This window comes from Dermacentor silvarum, chromosome 9 (genome assembly GCF_013339745.2).
Source record: "Dermacentor silvarum isolate Dsil-2018 chromosome 9, BIME_Dsil_1.4, whole genome shotgun sequence".
Classification (NCBI taxonomy): domain Eukaryota; kingdom Metazoa; phylum Arthropoda; class Arachnida; order Ixodida; family Ixodidae; genus Dermacentor; species Dermacentor silvarum.
In genome coordinates this window covers 160,319,974-160,338,466 of record NC_051162.1, presented here as the reverse complement: position 1 = coordinate 160,338,466, position 18,493 = coordinate 160,319,974, and the positions used below count along the sequence as shown (strand labels likewise).

At 41.7% G+C, this 18,493-nt stretch overlaps 1 protein-coding gene across 1 annotated transcript in view; it reads left to right on the top strand.

The window, feature by feature from the left end:
* Positions 1 to 642: 642 nt before the first annotated feature.
* The window catches only part of LOC119464032 (E3 ubiquitin-protein ligase UHRF1-like), a 36,536-nt gene continuing 18,685 nt past the window's right edge, over positions 643 to 18,493 (top strand). Inside the window, exons 1-8 of the mRNA XM_037724850.2 lie at positions 643 to 959; positions 1,750 to 1,887; positions 3,933 to 3,989; positions 6,400 to 6,662; positions 10,423 to 10,635; positions 11,199 to 11,320; positions 13,547 to 13,733; positions 17,516 to 17,747. Coding sequence (XP_037580778.1) covers positions 807 to 959; positions 1,750 to 1,887; positions 3,933 to 3,989; positions 6,400 to 6,662; positions 10,423 to 10,635; positions 11,199 to 11,320; positions 13,547 to 13,733; positions 17,516 to 17,747 — 1,365 coding nt within the window. The 5' untranslated portion in view covers positions 643 to 806. The remainder of the gene's footprint in view (positions 960 to 1,749; positions 1,888 to 3,932; positions 3,990 to 6,399; positions 6,663 to 10,422; positions 10,636 to 11,198; positions 11,321 to 13,546; positions 13,734 to 17,515; positions 17,748 to 18,493) is intronic.

The following is an 18,493-nucleotide window of genomic DNA, read 5'->3' as shown; positions in this document are numbered from 1 at the left end:
GAAATTTCGCGCCGCTCCACACACACACACAAAAAAAAAAAAAACTCACTGATGGAGTGATTGTTCACGTGTTTGTTCGGCCGTCAAATATGCATCGCAAAGCTTTTATGAAATTGCGAAAACTGATGCTAGAGTCCTTGCTTTGTTCTGATTTACATGATGGCACACGGCAATATACCACAATGTGATCGTTTACGTTTTCCCGTCTGTAATTAACTCAAGCAAGCTGCATGTAGCTAAGGCTGAAGTTACATGCCTTCTGCAGCGTCTGCAGATTCACGCAGTTTGTGTGTGGTCTGCGTACGTATACATATCGTCTGCGTGATTCTTTTAAATGTCCTTGTTCATATCAATATATCAAGTTCTTTATTATTGTAGTTCTTTATTACTCCATTGTACTATATGCACGACCTACTACTGTTCCAGTTCAAAAGTCTCTAATGTTGAATTCCAAAGGCAGATCGCGAGCAGATCGTGTCCCTAAGTGCCTAGGATAGGCACCTAGGGACCACGTGCTAGGGACTTTAGCCACTTTGGCTGCCAGCTGCCATGGAAAAAGCGAAAGAAGCGCCAGCAGCCGTCTTGTATCCATCCGAAGCCAGCGCGCCCGTGCGCAGCTTTTCCCGCCAAATGGTCGAAACCTTCAAACGCAGCAGTCACTTTGGAAGTGATCGTGTGTTGTCTGCAGGTCAGCACGCGCTAGCTCAGCTCGTAGAAGATCCGAGTTTTCCTCTTTCTTCGTCACGCCACTCAACGTAAATTGCCTGCTTACGAGACCTGAGCTTTCAGGAGCAGTATTTGCGACGATGTGGATCCAAGTGCGAACCATGGACGGCGCGAAGTCGGTGCGCATTGATGGCCTTTCGAAGATCACTAAGGTGGAAGATCTGCGGCTTCGTGTTCGCGATGAATTCGACGTCGAAACAGCGTTGCAGAGACTCTTCTATCGAGGCAAACAAGTAAGTATCCGCTGCAATTTGAACTGGGATCTGCGCGGCTTGCCCAATTGCTGTAGGCTTTGTCTTAAGACGAGCCCCGCATAATTTGCACTTAGCATTTCGCTGCGTACGGACACTGCGTTGCCTCGAATTAGCGCGTGCAAATTAGCAGTGCATCTGTATATTTTCGCTGATATGCAAGGTGCTTTACAGCATTTTGTTCCCTAATAACAGATTAGATTGAGCAGAATGATATTAGGCATAGTTGGAAAAAATTCAGGAACAAGTTTGCGTGAAGATTAGGCTTCCAGCGTTGACAATTTTTACAATAAAACGAAATGTTGACATGTATGATTTGTGTTTTTGTAGCGGGCGTTTGGCCTTTGTTTTCGTGGTGAAGGCAATTGATTTCTGAACATTTTGCTGTGCGTGGCCACTTGTTCCGTTGTTATTCAAGTTTTTGTATCATAATACGAAATGTATTTCAGTGCATCACTTGCTGTGTGTTGCATTTGAATGCACTGCATCTTAGACAGTAGTCAGTTGTGCTTGGGGAAAGGTTACATTCAGATATTGTTTTGACAAACCACTATTTTGTTCTTCCCACAACTTTGCTTGCCTCTTCAATTGATGGGCCATTTTACAAAATAACATGGGACTTTAGTGCTTTAAAGATATTTTCGTGGGTGGGGTACGGCATGTGTTTGCTTGTACATTTGATCTTAATTACGTGCACATTTGTTGGTAGTAAGGTGATGTGCCATAAAGTTATGCTGCATTGCCATGATTGGTTTGTTTACCTTTGTTTCAGCTGGAAGATGGCTACACTTTATTTGATTATGATGTTGGATTGAATGATATTATTCAGCTGCTAGTTAGGGTTGTTCCGCCAGATTCCACAAGCACATCTTCTGCAAGCTCTTCGACTTCACTCAGAGAGAATTCGAAGGTGAGTTGTGGTGTGATACCCAAACATTCCCAAGTCATCGCATTACTAACTTAAAGCTTCCCTGTATTGTCTGCTCACGTCTAAAGACAATACAGGAAAGCTTTGGAAATAAGCTTTCCTGTGGCTTTGTAAATTACCAGTGTAGATAAGAGTTGATGAAACTGAAAATTGCGGTCTCCTTGTGCGAGGCTGCCTTGTGTTCTGAAAGTCAGACATTATAGCAAAAGTCAGAAGTGGGGGCTACCAATGTCCTATGTTAGGATAGTTCCTGTGCTTGGAACAGTAATCCTCTCCTTCATTTATGCACTATTTTAAATGTTCTGTTGGGCAACATGCCTCTCAGTTAATTGATTTCTGCAGCATATGTTGCTCAATAAAGGACAATGATCATATTCTAAGAGGAAATTGTCTACTAATGTCAGAGTTACTGTAGGGGGGGGGGGGTAGTTTTTTATATTTGTGATTGCATGGACTGGGTTTTATAGCTTAGGACATAACATTTGGCTGATTGAAGAGATATTCTACCACCTATAATCGGTGCATGTTTGTGTTGTGTCCCTCTGCAGTGCTTTGTTTTCTGGCTTGAAGCAAAATAGCTGTTCATTAGTTTCTGTGACGACTCTGGACGTACACATTGATTGTGCTAGCAAAGTTGGAAATGCTGCTGTAACATGCTATTTGTTTTTTTTATGCTAAAAGTAAAAGTGGCGAGCAAAAATTTTAATGTGGCCTGTGCAGCAGTGGCCGATGTTCTTATAATGACGGCAGCGTAGTCTGAAACTCTTAAGAATACAGTACTACTGGAGCAGTACTGTATTCTTCAATCTGGAAATGGTGGTCACGAGATATCACAAACCACTGATGTGAGCACCAGTAAGTCCAGTGCAGTGGACAAAGGTCACACTGTAGCTGTGTTGGAAGTAGTGCACAGGCTGTGAAAATGGCCCTTTCATCCTCCATATTTCTCTCTCTGCATGTCGGCTTTCAGTGGCATAGCCATGATGTGTCCTTAGTGTCCGCTACTCTGGGATGACTGGTTTATGGTACCATGTGACCACCACCTTTAATTTATGTGCTGTAGCCTGCCGTGGTGGCTTAGCACCTATGGCGTTGAGCTGCTAAGCATGGATCACGGCATCGAATCCCGGCCGCGGAGGACGCGTTTCGATGGGGGCGAAATGCAAAAATGCCCATCATTCACTGGGTGCACGTTAAAAGAACCTCAGGTGGTCAAAATTAACCCGGAGTCTGCCCCACTACGGCGTGCCTGATAATCAGATCAAGGTTTTGGCACGTAAAACCCCAGAATATAATTTTAATTTTATGTGATGTAATTTCATGCCTGAAGCTGCAATACTCTTGGTCTGTATTGAACTGGTCACACTAAAATATCATGTACAGAGATTGTTTTATAGCTCTTGAGGCCTTGAAGCTTCATCGATTATTGGATGAGAAATGACAAATTTTGTGTAGGGCCCAAATTTTTGTTTATTATTGTGATAAGGTAAACTGGAACATTATTTTGGCAGAATAGTGTGGATATATTCAGTGTGGTGGTGCCGTAAACTGAACAGGCCAGCCTGGCAATGGTCCTGTGGCAGGGTGATTTGCGTGTTCTTTCGTGTGCTTCTTTTGCATGGCACTCATCTTTGACAGCCTCACTGCAGGCAATTGACAAGCTGCCACAGCACAACCACTCTCAGTGATGAGATTTGTTTTCACTTTTGCTGGAGCCACTGCTTAGTCATGGTGCCTTGAGAAATCTGACTTAGTGACTGGGATCTAAGTGCATAGGGGCATATACAAAAGTGGAATATTATGCAAGAAGTGGGAAGAAGTGGTGGGGATATTGAGAAAGGAAAAGAGTGAGCACTCTGTATGCTTCCTGCTGTGAGTACAGGGGTAATATTTGGCTCTGACGTTCATGACAGTAAAGTCTAATGACTGAGCAGGTTTACTTACCATGTTCAGTTGTTTCTGGGTTCCTTATAGGCTTATTGGACTTTGCTGCAGTGATAAATGAATAACTCTGTGATGTTCTTTAGGAACCAAGCAAACCACCTGTTGGATCTCCATGCTCTGTGCAAAGCCTGTATTACAAGGTCAGTATATTTGTTCTTCAAGGAGCGAGGAAAGACAGCTAAGAATGAACAGTGTGAGCTTGTTCAAAGGGTGTGGAATGTTGAAAAAAAATTGTTTTTATTCTTTGCTGTTTTTTAATGCAGTAACGTTGAAGGTTATGGCACGTGTGCATCCAAGCACAAGACATGTGTCTGCTCTTGCCTTTAAAAAATGGCTCTTGCCACGCTCAGGATGTGTAATGTTTAGAAGTATGGTAAACTCAGTTCGGGTTCATGTTTCACGTTTCAGTGCAAAATTGCTTGGGGCGGTAGAGGGGCCACATGACACTGCACTAGTGTAGTCTTCCTTCCGTCCCTGTGTAATTTTGCGCTGAAAGTGCACCTGCAGTGAGAAATAATGATTCTAATCTGTATACTTATTTTCTGATTGAGAGGTAATTTGTTATTTGCCTTGAGCCTTTACATAGTCGCATATAGGGGTGTAGGAAAGAGGGTGCAAGCTGTTACCAAGTGTTACACGTACATGGACAAGAAATTATAAAGTAGAACATCCTTTTCAACTAACAGCTTGAGGGCATGATCTTGCACCCCTACTTATCTGGTAGTGAAAGGTGGCATAGACATCACACTAAGCATACAAGCCAAAATCATGCTGATATTACACATATTGACAAAAGCAAGAGCGAAATAATGCATCTTGTTGGCCCTAACATGTTTGTATTTCATTGTCCATGACTGCACCCACGAGTAGTTATGTATGAATCACTGAGAATTTTCTAAAGGCACTGCATGTCATTCAGTTTTGGAGTCAACCCTCAAGCGTCATTTTCTTTTTTTTTTTTTATTCCATTAGTATTCAACAAGTGTACAGTGACCTCATAATTGAATTCTATTTCTGTTCATTCAATAGAGCTGCAACATAATTCTAATTCCATACCATAAATGTTTCTCTTGTTATTAAGCCTAGTATGGCACCATTGCCTTATTTTATTCTGGTCTTCAATGGTCCCTAAGTTTAGCATTGCAAGCAGATGATCATCGTGAATATGGCAACTTATGTCTACAAAGTTTTACATTTATGTACACCCGTGAGCAAAAGTATACGGACCACAGGGTCGCCAAAAAAACTGAATTTCTTTGTAATTAACACGCATAAACTGAAATTGACGAGTACACTGGAAAGTTCGCAATGTCAAGTTTGGACTGCAGTCCTCAATTTCAAGTTGCACTCGCAGGCAGTTGGAAAATTCGGCTTTAACGTGCAATCCCTGGTCCATATACTTATGCTCACGGGTGTACACCACGAAAACAGCTGAACACACATTTGGCTTCACTTCTTTTAAGTATCTTTCATTATTAGCAGCGTGCTCATTGAAAGGTGGAAGTAATTTTGTTTTTGATGTTTGTTTCACTGGGAATCACACCGGCTTGCCTGAATTCACAGAATGATGTAAAATTGATATCCAGTGCTGGTAATGGGAAAAATGTTTCCTGTAGATCATCATGGCAGATGTACTTCTGCTTCAGTACATCTTTTTTTGTTTGCCTTTGTGTAAAAGAAAAAGAAAAACACTGCATGCACGTCTGCATATGAAAGTCACTGTGAGGGAGATAAACGTTTTTGCAGTTCTGCCAGAACAAGGTATAAGGGCCTTGATTTAGCTGTAAAGAGGAAGACTTGAAGGAAACACAGTTTATCGGCAGTAATACTGCACTGGGAATGTTATGAAAATGTTCAGAAAGTATACAATAAATTTAGCCTGTAAACACAAAAGGCTGAGATTCTTCAAACACTCTAACTGGAGAGGCATAAGAAATGCTTCTGCGCTTATTACTGCTAAGCCTGCAATAGTGGCTGTTAAGAGTCCCTAACCTAGTATGTTTGTGCCATTGACGATAAAGGATCATGAAAGTGCATGAAAGCTGTCTTCTTACTTACATGAAAAAGGGTGACCAGAAAGCTAGTCTTACCATTGTCCAATCCTACTATGGTCTTCATGAGATGTCACAGTGTTGTCTCTGCTGCACAAATACTGGATTAAAGAATCTCTTTTCTGGATAGAGGAAAAATAGTATTGAAATTTGTAAAAATTTGTGGCATAATAGGTACCTGCCCTTGCTAAATGCTTGCTACAGAAAGCAAGGCAGTTGCTTTACTTGTGAAGGAGGTATACTAGAGGGTGCAATGTTGAAAGATCCATGGATAATGGGAGACAGGGCTGACACATTGTGTCGTTGTGACTTGTGAACGAAAGGAAAGTGCATGCTGCAGTGTTTTCATCCAGAACACTAAAGTACAAACCTAAAAACCAATTATTTGTCGTTACTTTTTAAAAGTAGCTTATTGCTGCTGTGAAATGTTTTATTGCTATGCACCATGCACTTTCGTGATAGAAACACATCAACAATTTGCAATAATGTTGACATGCAGGTGGGCGATCTGGTGGATGCTCAGGATTCGACAAATGGAGCATGGTTTGAAGCCAAAGTTGTCAAAATTACCCAAGAAGGGTGCACATCTACACCCCCAGACTCTGGGGGACAAACTAATGTGGGGAATGGCTGTGAGAGAGAAAGCGCATCGGAGGCGTCAAAACCAAAAGCAGCTGGGTCGCAGCCTTTGCCGGCTCCTTCCGCAGCTGATGAACCATCTGTTGCAGATGATGGCTTGCTTTACTACGTTCAGTATGATGAGTTAGTTTCTGTTTCTTGTGTTGCATGGTGGCTTTGGTCTACTTCTGGAGAAGGTTGCAGGCTTGATACAAGAAGACAGTTTTTTCTTAATTGATGTGAAGTTATAGGAAAATATACACCTTCCAATCAAGATGTGAAAAAGTTTGTCTGTGCTGTAAGATACAATAATTAAAAGGCAACTAGGTAGTCATAGCTTTTGACAGAGTTAACATATTTCAGCCTTTTGGGATCATTGCCATATTCATTTAAAGTTTGCGGGGGAAAACGTTCTCTTCTTATCGTGTGTGCAAGCATTTGAACAGTTATAGATGTATGGCATGTTACTTAGTAGATCAAGTTCTTGTATTGGTGCACTGATGGCCACGAACTATGGTGCGATTCAGGAAAATGTTTGTGTCTAGGTGGTATGGAACCCTGGGCTGTTTGATTACGAGAAGGGCACTGAACAGATTTGAGTCATAGTGACATAGGAAACAGTGCGCACCAAAAGGAATTAGTGTATTCTACAAAGTTTCTCCGTGCTTTCTGCAGTGATGCCAGCAACCAGTGGTGTTGTGCTGCAGTAGGTGTAGTGGTATTGGAACTTGCCATTGAGTGGGCAGTGTCATTTATTGCAATAACCCACTGAAGCACGCTTTTTGCATGCCAGTGAGTGAATTTTAAGTGGAGCTGCACCGAGCCTAGCTGTCTTTACATTCTGGGCCGGTAATTTGTAGCGATGCGTTATGCTTTATTCTATACTAGTCTTATCATCCACCACTCACGGCCGGCTGATCCCATTGATAACGGTAGCAGGCCATCGCTCTGACCACTGGCCAAGCGCAAAAAGCATGAAAAGGCATTAGCTTCGGAAAGGCATCGCTACAAAATACCGGCCCTGGGCCATGGAATGGAAAATTTTTGTAAAAATTCACCAACGATTACAATACTCCCTAATGCGAAATTTGAGCGCAGCTCTATACGTGTTTTCATTTTGCCACATATTGGCTGGCGCAGACGATCTATCTCGTGCACCATATTGTAAATGGAGCGAAGTGTGGCGCGACTGCCTTGCTGCTCCGGTCATGTGGTAGAGGTTGGTGTATATATATTTATATACCTATATATACAGTGCAACTGACAGCTGTCTGCTCTGGACCCCCGTCAGTTGCACTTTGCTCCTCAAAATAGCAGGATGTGTGTCAAGTGAGCTCCAGAACAACTATTTGCAATCTAGTGAATGTGGTTTACATCATGGATCTGGGACCTCAAAGAGGTGGGACGTAATGACTCATGTATTACTCTCACATTAACCACTAAATCGCCATAGATTTTTTTTTCTTTTGGTGTTTGTCCTGCGATTTAAATATTTTTTAGTCGAGGCCATGCTTCTCTTTAACATAGTCTATTTTCATGACACAGTGTATCGTACAAGTAAATTAAAACTAGGTTATTTAATTTTAAATGGGAATAATGTGGCTGCTAACACTAGTTAATTAGGAAATGAAAGCTAGCCAAATGAAAAGTTCCTAGAGCTTTTGCTTTATTAGTTTCTGAAAATTTTGTTGAAGTTGTCGGAGCATGCGCTGAATGGGTAAATTTGTGCATTGCCATTGTCCACCTGAGGGCCAGGAAAGAAACTTTCACAATCTGCCAGAACTATGACTATGCAGCAATGCACGAGTAGCAGAAGTATTGCCCTGTTAGATGTCTATTGCGTAATATATTTACTGCACTTACAATTGTCATTTATAAGTTGGCTTTGTTATGTGGAGCTAGTATATCCTCAAAAAGCACAGAGTCGCGGTACATCTGCTGGACGCTGGGGCTAATCCTAAACTGCTTGAGCTGATTTGCACGACTGTTTGTCAATGTAAAGGAGGGGATGTACCATAAATTTTGTGAGAAATCTGTGCTAAAACACTTTGACTATGTTGGACAGTGTGCCATGCTGACGCAGTATTGTGCACTATAGGAAAAAAAAAATTTTATTGTGCTTTTACACCAAAGTTGATGTACTTATTCTAAATGTCTAGCAGAATTTTATAAACTTTAAAAGGAATGATAGATTTTGATAAAGCTGGGCAGAACGATATATTTTAACATAGTGCGTACCAGCCAGCTTGTATATCCTTTTAAAGGTAGTTGATAACTTCCTGCAAGATAAGCCTGTCAAAAAGTGCTTCTCGTGTCCTGAAGTGTGACACCTTCAATTATTTATTTCACAAAAGAACAAAAGGCCGAAACATTTAACATTTTGTACAATATTTTTTTTTCTCTGTTAGGCTACATGAAGCATGTAAAGCTTTCCGAACATTCGTGGTTAGGACATGCCCATGCCATGCTTGCCATATTAAACAGGAAGCCTTTTATTTTGCTGTGTTCATTGTTGAAAAATTGCATCCTTGTGTTTGTTGTCTTTTTCCTTTAATCTTGATTTCACCCTGTTTCAGTTACATTACAGTATATGTAACCAGCAGACATTCCTTTGTGATTAGCTTTTTATTAGACTTCAGTAAAACTCTATTTACTACAGTCAAGTTCTGTTAATTTAGACCCTGATTGGACCGACGAAATTGCTCTAATTATCCGGTGGGTTGAATTAACCAAGATGCAGACAAACTTCAAAACACATTGCAGATTCATTTGGGAATATTTGCCAGATTCTAGCAAGCCCCTGAATCAAACGCGATCTCCACTTTCTATTTGTCCAAAGTAGAAATCTAACGTGCACCTGATATTTAGCAAGAAATATGTGCAAGTGTCTATTATGTGTTGCACAGTGGCAGCTGGTTTCCCAAGTCAGTTTTGCTGCACGATATTTAAAGTAAGCTTTACCACAATACAGTAGTAGTATGTAGCAAAGCATACGACGCTGCGAAGTTTCGGCCCAGTTTTCTTGGGGGAAAAAAAGGCGCTCGTTAGAATCGGGTAAATAATGTAATCAGGCATTGTAAGCAACTGTAATTGCTTGAAAAACTTCCTACCCGCCGTGGTGGCGCAGTGGCTTTGGCGTTGGGCTGCTAAGCCCGAGGGCGTGGGATCGAATCCCGGCGGTATTTCAATGGGGTGAAGTACAGTGTACCATGCATTGGGTGCACGTTAAAGAACCCCAGGTGGTCAAAACTAATCTGGAGTTCTCCACTACGGTGTGCCTCATAATCATATCCTCGTTTTGACACGTAATACACAAGAATTTAATTTTAAAAAACTTCCTAGGGCAGGCCATAAATAGGCGTTTTCGACTGGAGATATTTTGACCTGTTTTCAATGCATTCACTGTCCCCTAAGCTCTGCTGAGACACGTTGCCAGTAAAGAGGTCACTATTGGGTTCACCATAGGGGTCAGGCACATGCATGCTGAATGGACAAGTTCAAATAATTCGGCAAAGGCTAATTCTAGGATCGAAATGATGAGAGTTTGGGTCCATAGAAGTGCATCGGTACTGGCCAGGACCTTCAGTCAGTATTGAATTAACCAGTTGAATTAACGGAAATCTACTGTATTAGGTTTCTTATCATTTAAAATAAACTTCCAGTGTTACATGTGCAGCCTCTAATAAATTTCTGAGAAACCAGTATTAGTGCATCAACTCTGCGACCTTTGTGAAGTTCAGCATTTGTGCGCAGTAGTGCAGTAGCACAAGTCACTATAGAATGTGTCATACATTTAGGTACAAGTAGTGTTTGTGTTTTTACGTCAGTCATAGGTGTAGCTATGATGTATTGCAGCAGATGTAAACTAATGACTGTTAAAAAAAAAAAATTTTTTTTTACACAGCTACGACGATGAAGTGGTTGCACTAAATCTGAAATGTGTCCGGCCACGAGCCAAGAAGATTATCCCCTTTGAAGATGTGAGCATAGGTGACCGGCTCATGGTCAATTTCAACGTCGAAGAGCCATCCAAATTGGGCTTTTGGTATGACTGCGTGGTGACTTCCAAGAAGTCGACTCGCACCCAGAAACAACTGTGGGCCACCTTATTTATTGGGTGAGTGATGTCCTGTTTTTTACTTTTCCTTTTGTTGTCTTCTTATAAGTGCAAGTAACCACAGCAGGCTATGCGTACATTTATTTAGCTGCTGGCAGTTACTTTTTACATAGGAGCATGAAGTTTATAATCTTGCCTTGCAGTGATTTGACACTGACTGAACTGATCTGAACTGACATAAGTAGGAGGCACAAACAAGTTTTCATTTGTATTCTTTTGCTTGTGTTGTTCAAACCTTTTGTTCTTCAGTAATGTGTGTCACAGTCACTCTAGCACCTGCTGAAGGAGCAGATATTGAACAGATGTAGAACTGTGCTAGCCAGCAGTCTGGTGTGCCATTTGTGTGTTTCAGTCGTGGCATGTTTTGTGTGGTCTGCTAAGTGAGGTTGAAGGGAGAGTGAAGAGCTTACCCAAGTGTGCTAAATTACACCAACAGCATGACATTAGCCACTAATACAACATGCAAGTTCATGTCTACAATTTGCTTCATGCTGGTGTATTTCTACCTAATGGAAAACCTACGGGCTGCTTGTGTTGCTTATGTGCTCTCTGTTTTACTGCAGGGCATCAAAGACGCCTTTGGAAAATTGCCATCTCATGTTCTGTGATGAGCTTTTTGCCATTGAGGGGCATCCAGCTGTCAATGCTGCAGACCGTCAAAATTTTGAGCAGTCCCATGCTAAACGTGAGTACCAAAATAGGAAAAAAAAATAGAATATCACTTTGGCCAAGACAAATGATAAGTACGTTCAACAGCTCATTAGTTCAGGCATGTTGCAGCATAATCCTGTCTATTCACTCTATTCCATACGGGGTTTACGCAAGAATCTCATGGCTAATTACTCAGCTCAGCGAGGTCCTCATGGAAAAAGCAACTGTGTTGCTCTTACCAGAGTCCTTTGATACTTTTTTTACTACAGTGAAATCTCATTGATACGATTCTGCATATTACGTTTTTCTGGATAATACTTTCTTTCTCTTTTCTTGATAACATGATTTTGTTGGATAATACGTTGGATAATAAGATTTTTGGATGATACGCTTTATTTTCTGGTACCCGTGAAGATTGTATCAACAAGATTTCATTGCAGTCACAAGACTTCTCCGTCACGCTATGGGAGAGCTTCATACGCTGCCAACAGTGACCGCATGATGGTGCCACTGCTTCAGAGGGGGCACGTTGAGGTGGCGCTTGGCGAGCAGTGCAGCAGCTGGCCGGAGTGTTTCTGTGATTTTTGTTGCGGCGTTACGCTCTCAGTTCTGCCTTTTAGCATGTGCAAAGAAGCTCAAATGATCCTCAGGAGCTTGAAGAAGAATGCCGAACACCTGTTGTGTGCAGCAGTATTGTTCCAGCTACAGAGGGGCCAACGAAACGAGCTGCCAACCTATGTGAAATCAACCGCGGAGAGAAAAAATCGCACAGACAACGCCATTACCACAGCACCTGTCCTTGTACATATACAGGGTGTCCCAGCTAAAAGTAGCCAACGTTGTAAAAATGATGGAGTGTGCTAGGAGGCTCAAACCAACTCAGTGGTGTTGAGGATCACGTGTCCTCCTAGTGTGCGGTATTTTTTTTTCGTTATGCTAAGTCAATTAATTAGTATAAACTAATTGCCCAACTTTTTAAATATTGGCTTCACCAGAAAGTGCCAATACGAAAGTTGTAGATCACATTTAAAAATGGCCGACTGAAGTGTTTGGAACTAAGTACCATTGATGGAGCTTCTTGTAATTGCCTTTAAGGAAAGCCCACGAAATACAAAAACAAGCGCGTGATAGCGCCACTATTTCAGCGCCCCCAGACGACCGATCAGTAAATGACATTGTTAGCATGCTTCTTTCGAGACTCGCAGAACACCTACTTATTCACGTGCCCTGTCGCGATCGGGCGCAGAGAGCGAGTGGTGGTGATGAAGGTGTGTCGCACTTCAACGTGACGTGGCATAAACATGATTCACTCCCCTTGTGGAATGAAGCCCGAGTACACAAGGCAAGAAAAAAAAAGAAGCTTGGGCTTGAGTAAATGTTGACTGCAGAACTGTTTAATCGGGAAGGAAAATGCAATTGTCATGTTCTTCTATTCGTTCGGGATCATGTCTTACTAGCGAGATTTGCTAGCAAGTACCTTGCGGCCACCGGAAATGCCAAGCCCATCCTGGAATCACTATACAGATATGCTGATTTTATTTCTTGATCGGTCGTCTGGGAGCGCTGAAATAGTGGTGCTGTCACGTGTTTGTCCTTGTATTTCGCGGACTTTCTTTAAAGGCAATTTCAAGAAGCTCCATCAGTGGTACTTAGTTGCAAACACTTCAGTCGGCCATTTTTAAATGTGATCTACAACTTTCGTATTGGCACTTTCTTGGTCAAGCCAATATTTAAAAAGTTAGGCAATTAGTTTATACTAGTTAACTGACTTTGACAAACGAAAAAAATACCGCACATTAGGACACGCAATCCTCAACACCACTAAGTTGGTTTGAGCCTCCTAGCACTCCGTCGTTTTTAAAACGTTGGCTACTTTTAGCTGGGATAACCTGTATATATATACATATATATATATATGTATATATACATATATACTGAGTGTCCCAGCTACCGTTAGCCAAGGCAATGTTAATTAAGGTAGAGTTAATTAAAGCACTCGCACCCATGACCTTTGATGGGATTTAACCCTCGACCTTAGGAAGTAACAATGTCTTTGAATAAGAATGTCAAGTAATTTCTTGAGCATGCAGGCTTTCGCCTTCATCCTCTTTAGCACATGTTAAAGTGACTGTCAACTTTTTTTATGATTATGATGCAAAGCTGGCAAGCCAGCAACAACAAGCACTGCCCAACTGATAAACATTTAATCTATAATTTAGTTCCGATAGTATAATGCAGTTTATTCTGTTATGTGGCCCAGGTCGACGACAGCCTGAATGCGCACACTGTGGTGATCGACCAGAGCGTCGCTGCCGCCACTGTGCTTGCTGTCGTTGTGGAAGTAAAAAGGAGCCTGAGCGGCAGTTGCTTTGTGATGAATGCGACCGGGCTTTTCACTTGGGCTGCCTGGAGCCGCCTTTAGAAGAACTGCCGGAGGAAGAGCACTGGTACGTAATGGAAGGGATGCCAACGAGATCTGCAGTTTGCATCCACCACCTTTAGTCTAGGAATTTTTATTTTTTTTTCAGACTAATGTAGAACCACATAAAGGTGTCACTACAGTTGAGCCCAGTTGTAAGGACATCACTGTGCATTCATACTGTGGGATTGCTTGAAGAGAAAGCGAAGCATGAATGTTTATGTTGAAAAGGTATTGATATCAGAAATTTGATTATTCAGTGCGGACTGATAGTTGCGGTTATTAGGCCATTCAGAGACGGCATATAATAATAATACTTTATGGCAAATAAAAATAAAGGATCAGTTATAAAATACAGGCTGCATAAGCCACATAGGGCTTGAAGAAAACAGGCGTACACATATTATAAAGAAATTCTAATATCCATTATTTACATGCATTTTTATAGCATCTCGACACGTGCCATCCAAAAAAAAAAAAAGCACACAGCTTGCACCTATGAAAGATAACTTTGGAGTACAAAAACAATACTCTAAAATTTCAATAAACCCAGTTTCAGTCGACAACTTGGCAATTTGTTAGCAGTAACACAGCATAAGCACAATGTAGGCAACATATCACTGATGTCGAGAAGTACTCATCACTGAGACCTCTGGTGAAGATCCGTTGCCTCAAAGATGATGATATGCGCGTGTTTGCAGTTGAAGGCACTCGTAGTCAGTGGCAGTGACTCCCCATTTTGGTCATTAGGCAGTTAAATATAGTGAAGATAAGTTGTAGAAGTCATGTTCACCAATGCCTGACAGCCATAAAGTAGCCAGAAAATGTTTGAAGATGATAAAAGTGATGCTTCAAACAGCTATTCTGTGTCTGGGCGGGTTATGTTAGCTTCATTATCACTTTTGTGCCCAGAAGCTTGTGCCTTAGTGGGCCATGTTTGCGAAGCAAGCAAAGAATGTAGCGTAAAAACCGCCGACGGATTTATCTTGGGCACGTGAGTTGTGCTTGTGAGTGGAGCAACAGCATTCCGAGTCTACATATTGCCTGCTGTGCCATTGCCTGCTGTGCATAGTGTCATTGCCTGCTGGCAAACTCTGATGGTCACGGTGTGCTCTTCGTAATATAAGAGGTCTTTATAATTGGGATTGCTATTAGCTAGCTTAACCATATACGGCAAGCCTGCAGAAAGCTTTGCAATGCCGATATCAGCCTGTACAAGAAGTGTGTGAAAGCACATCTGGTGTCTTGTTAACTGTGCTTTTAATTCTCAGAATTTCCTACAAAAATTGCTAAAGGGAACTATGGCACTAGTGTCTGTGGGAGCTGTGAGCATGGCGGTTCAGCCAGTATGAAGATAGTGGCTAGTGTACATGGATTTGTCTAAACTTCATCGTCCTGGCTTCAAACAGCCTTGTGACTTTGCAAATTGATCATTTTGAACAAAGTCATCATCATCATCAGCCTATATTTTATGTCCACTGCAGGACGAAGGCCTCTCCCTGCCATCTCCAATTACCCCTGTCTTGCTGTAGCGTATTCGAACTTGCACCTGCAAATTTCCTAACTTCATCACCCCATCTGGTTTTCTGCCGACCTCGACTGCGCTTCCCTTCTCTTGGTATCCATTCTGTAACCCTAATTGTCCACCGGTTATCCATCCCTACCCATTACATGGCCTGCCCAGCTCCATTTATTCCGCTTAATGTCAACTAGAATATAGGCTATCCCCGTTTGTTCTCTGATCCACACCGCTCTCTTCCTGTCTCTTAATGTTAGTCCTAAGATTTTTTCGTTCCATCGCTCTTTGTGCGGTCCTTAACTTGTTCTCGAGCTTCTTTGTTAACCTCCAAGTTTTTTGAACAAAGTATTTAATTGCAAATTAAGTAACGATTGCAACGATTGTGCACTTATTGTCTGCTGTGTTTAGAAAATAATATTTCTTTGAAATATAGGCCCATAAATGCATATAAAGCGTAATCAATAAAACCACAATAATGTCTGAAGCCACTAGCACGATCAGACAAATCTATGTACAGTTTACTTCTGTCAATTCGACCCTGACAGGACTGATGAAACTGATCGAATTATCCGGTCAGTTGAATTAAACGAGATGCAGTAAAAACGTCAACTACACTGCTGATTGATTCATTTGGCAATATTTGCCCGATTTTAACACACCCTCGAATCAAACGCGCGCCTGCTTTTTATGCGTCCAAAGTAGGAAACTAACGTAGAGATAACTTTAAAGCTCCTAAATAAAGTAGAAATCGGATGTGCACCCGAGTTCTTAGCAAGAAAAATGGGCAGGGGTCTAATATGTGTGGCACAGTGGCGGCCGGTTTCTTAAAATCAGCTTCACCGCAATACACTTGTTATGCGGCAAAGCATGCGAACACAGTGTTTGGCTCATTTTCTTTGACAAAAAAAAAAAAACGCCAGTTAGGATCGGGTAAATTCTGTAATGAGATAATGTGAGCTACCGTTACTGCTTGAACATCATCCTAGGGCAGGCTGAAAATAGGCGTTTTCGACGGGAGGTTGATGTGTGTTCAGTGCAGTCACATTCCCCTAAGCTATGCCAAGAGGGACGCTGCCAGTAAAGGGGTCGCTATTTGGGTAACCATAGGGGTCAGGTGTGTACGTACTGACTGTTCAAGTTTGAATTATCCGGCGAAGGCCAACTTAAAAATTGAAATAACGAAAGTTTGGGTTCACAGAAATGTATAGGCACCAGTCGAGACTTTCGGTCGAGATCGAATCCATGGTCGAATCCATCATTCCCATGGGAGCTGAATGATCGCAGTACTAGGGTTTTCTGTAGTAATTTTGGTAGGCAACGCTATGAATCCTCGTACTCTGTTTCATACTTTGCAGGCAATGCTATGGTAGCTTTGCAAGTAGTGCGGTGATGGAACTTCATGTGTTTTGCAGTGCAGTTTTTGATCTGCCACACTTTCTATGGACTACTTTGCATATTACAACTTGTTTACGTTAAGTTATGTGAACTTATGTATTATTTCTGTAACTTTGTGCTCCCAGTATACCATGTATGATGTTTTGGTCGTAAGCACAATTTGTGTGCTGTAGCCACTGTTCACAGAAACGTGTCATTGCGCTCGTTTAGCAGTGTGTTCAGGTCTGTAGTGCCTTCTATGTAATAATTAGGTACATGATATTTTGGGACATAAAGATATGAGATGTAATGTTACATCAAATTACATGGCGTGCCCCTATATTTTTCTTTAATATACAATGAACGTTTTGGTTGCGAATGCAAGCAGTAAGAGAAGTCTCTAGCCCTTGTAGTGTTGCCCGCGATGCGTGAGACAGAGTATAGTCACCATCGTTTCACCACGAAATTTGACTATGCAGTCACAGCTAATACAGCTTTTCTCTGTTTACTGCTCATGTTTGACCATCCCTGGCCCTTGTGCCAAAAAAACATCATATCATCATCCTGTTTATGTGTTCCTGAGTGTCCATGAAGACATGAATGGATTGCATTCAGTGCAAAGGCTGTTAAGTTTCTGGGCAGTCATACAGCACTACAGTGCAATTCACTTACCGCTTCTGTGTGTATCCTCTCTCGAGTCCAAGCATGTCTGATGTGTAGAGGCTTCATTATATAACAACTGTGGTTCAACATTGCTTCGCTGAATCAAGAAAAATGATGCATACTCTTTAGTGAAAACATTCTGTAAAATGGGAAAAAAATTTAAGGAATTTTTTTTGAGTTGAAGCTTGTTAAATTGATATTTAACTGTTATCTGTTGGCATTGCATGATGACTGGAGTTGTGCATGTTTCCCAGGTTCTGCCCAGACTGCAAGCATGATCCGACAGAGGTTGTTCAGCCTGGGGAAGCTTTGAAGGAGTCTCGGCGCAAGTCCCAGCTGCCCTCAATTGTTGGTGAAGGCAAACGTGACTGGGGCCGTGGCATGGCGTGCATGGGACGTACGCGTGAGTGCACTTTGGTGCCAGCCAACCACTTTGGGGCCCTTCCTAACGTGCCGGTTGGTTCTTTGTGGAAATTCCGGCTTCAGGTGAGTTGTGTAACTGGCTTCCGATTAGTGCAGCTCGGAACTACTTTCGTAAATTTTTTTTTTTTAAGAAACACATTTTCTCATTTTCAATACAAGTCAAACATCAGGCACGATTTCTTCCTTCATTTATGTTAGTTTATGCTGGGAGTTTCGTGTGACTTTTGTGAAGCTTTAAAGAGAAGTATAGCATGGGCAGACAAGATTGCATATTGTTCTCAGTTGTATCAAGCACGTAAAAGCTTTCATCTGCCAGCTAAACCCCATTTTTATATGTGGCTGCTGTTTTCATTTCTTCCTCTTCATCCTACCAATTCCTCACCCCATCCTGAGGTTCTTGTTGAAATCTTCCTCAGTTTTCTCATGCTAAAGGGTTGGCTTAATGCATAAAAGGTGGCGATAAATGCAGTAGTCACAATTATGATGAGGAAGCTATATTAATTTTTCGTAATGTGCCTGTGATGCTTGTTACAAAATAGCTAATGTAGTTTTTCAGACCTAGTTAGCTTCTTCCAGACTGCGAAATAATCTGTGAAATCTGAAATAAATATCACAGACTTGTATACCTGGATCGTTGCATTTTGAAGCATATTTTGAATTAATGAAAGTTGTAGGAAAAATGGTGTAGCCAGAAGCAGATTGCTTAATATTTCTCCACCTTATCATATTTACATATTTGCATTTGACAGCAATTGCAAGTGGATATCTGATCACCGTGCAGCAAAATTAGGCAGAATGCCGGGTAGCAA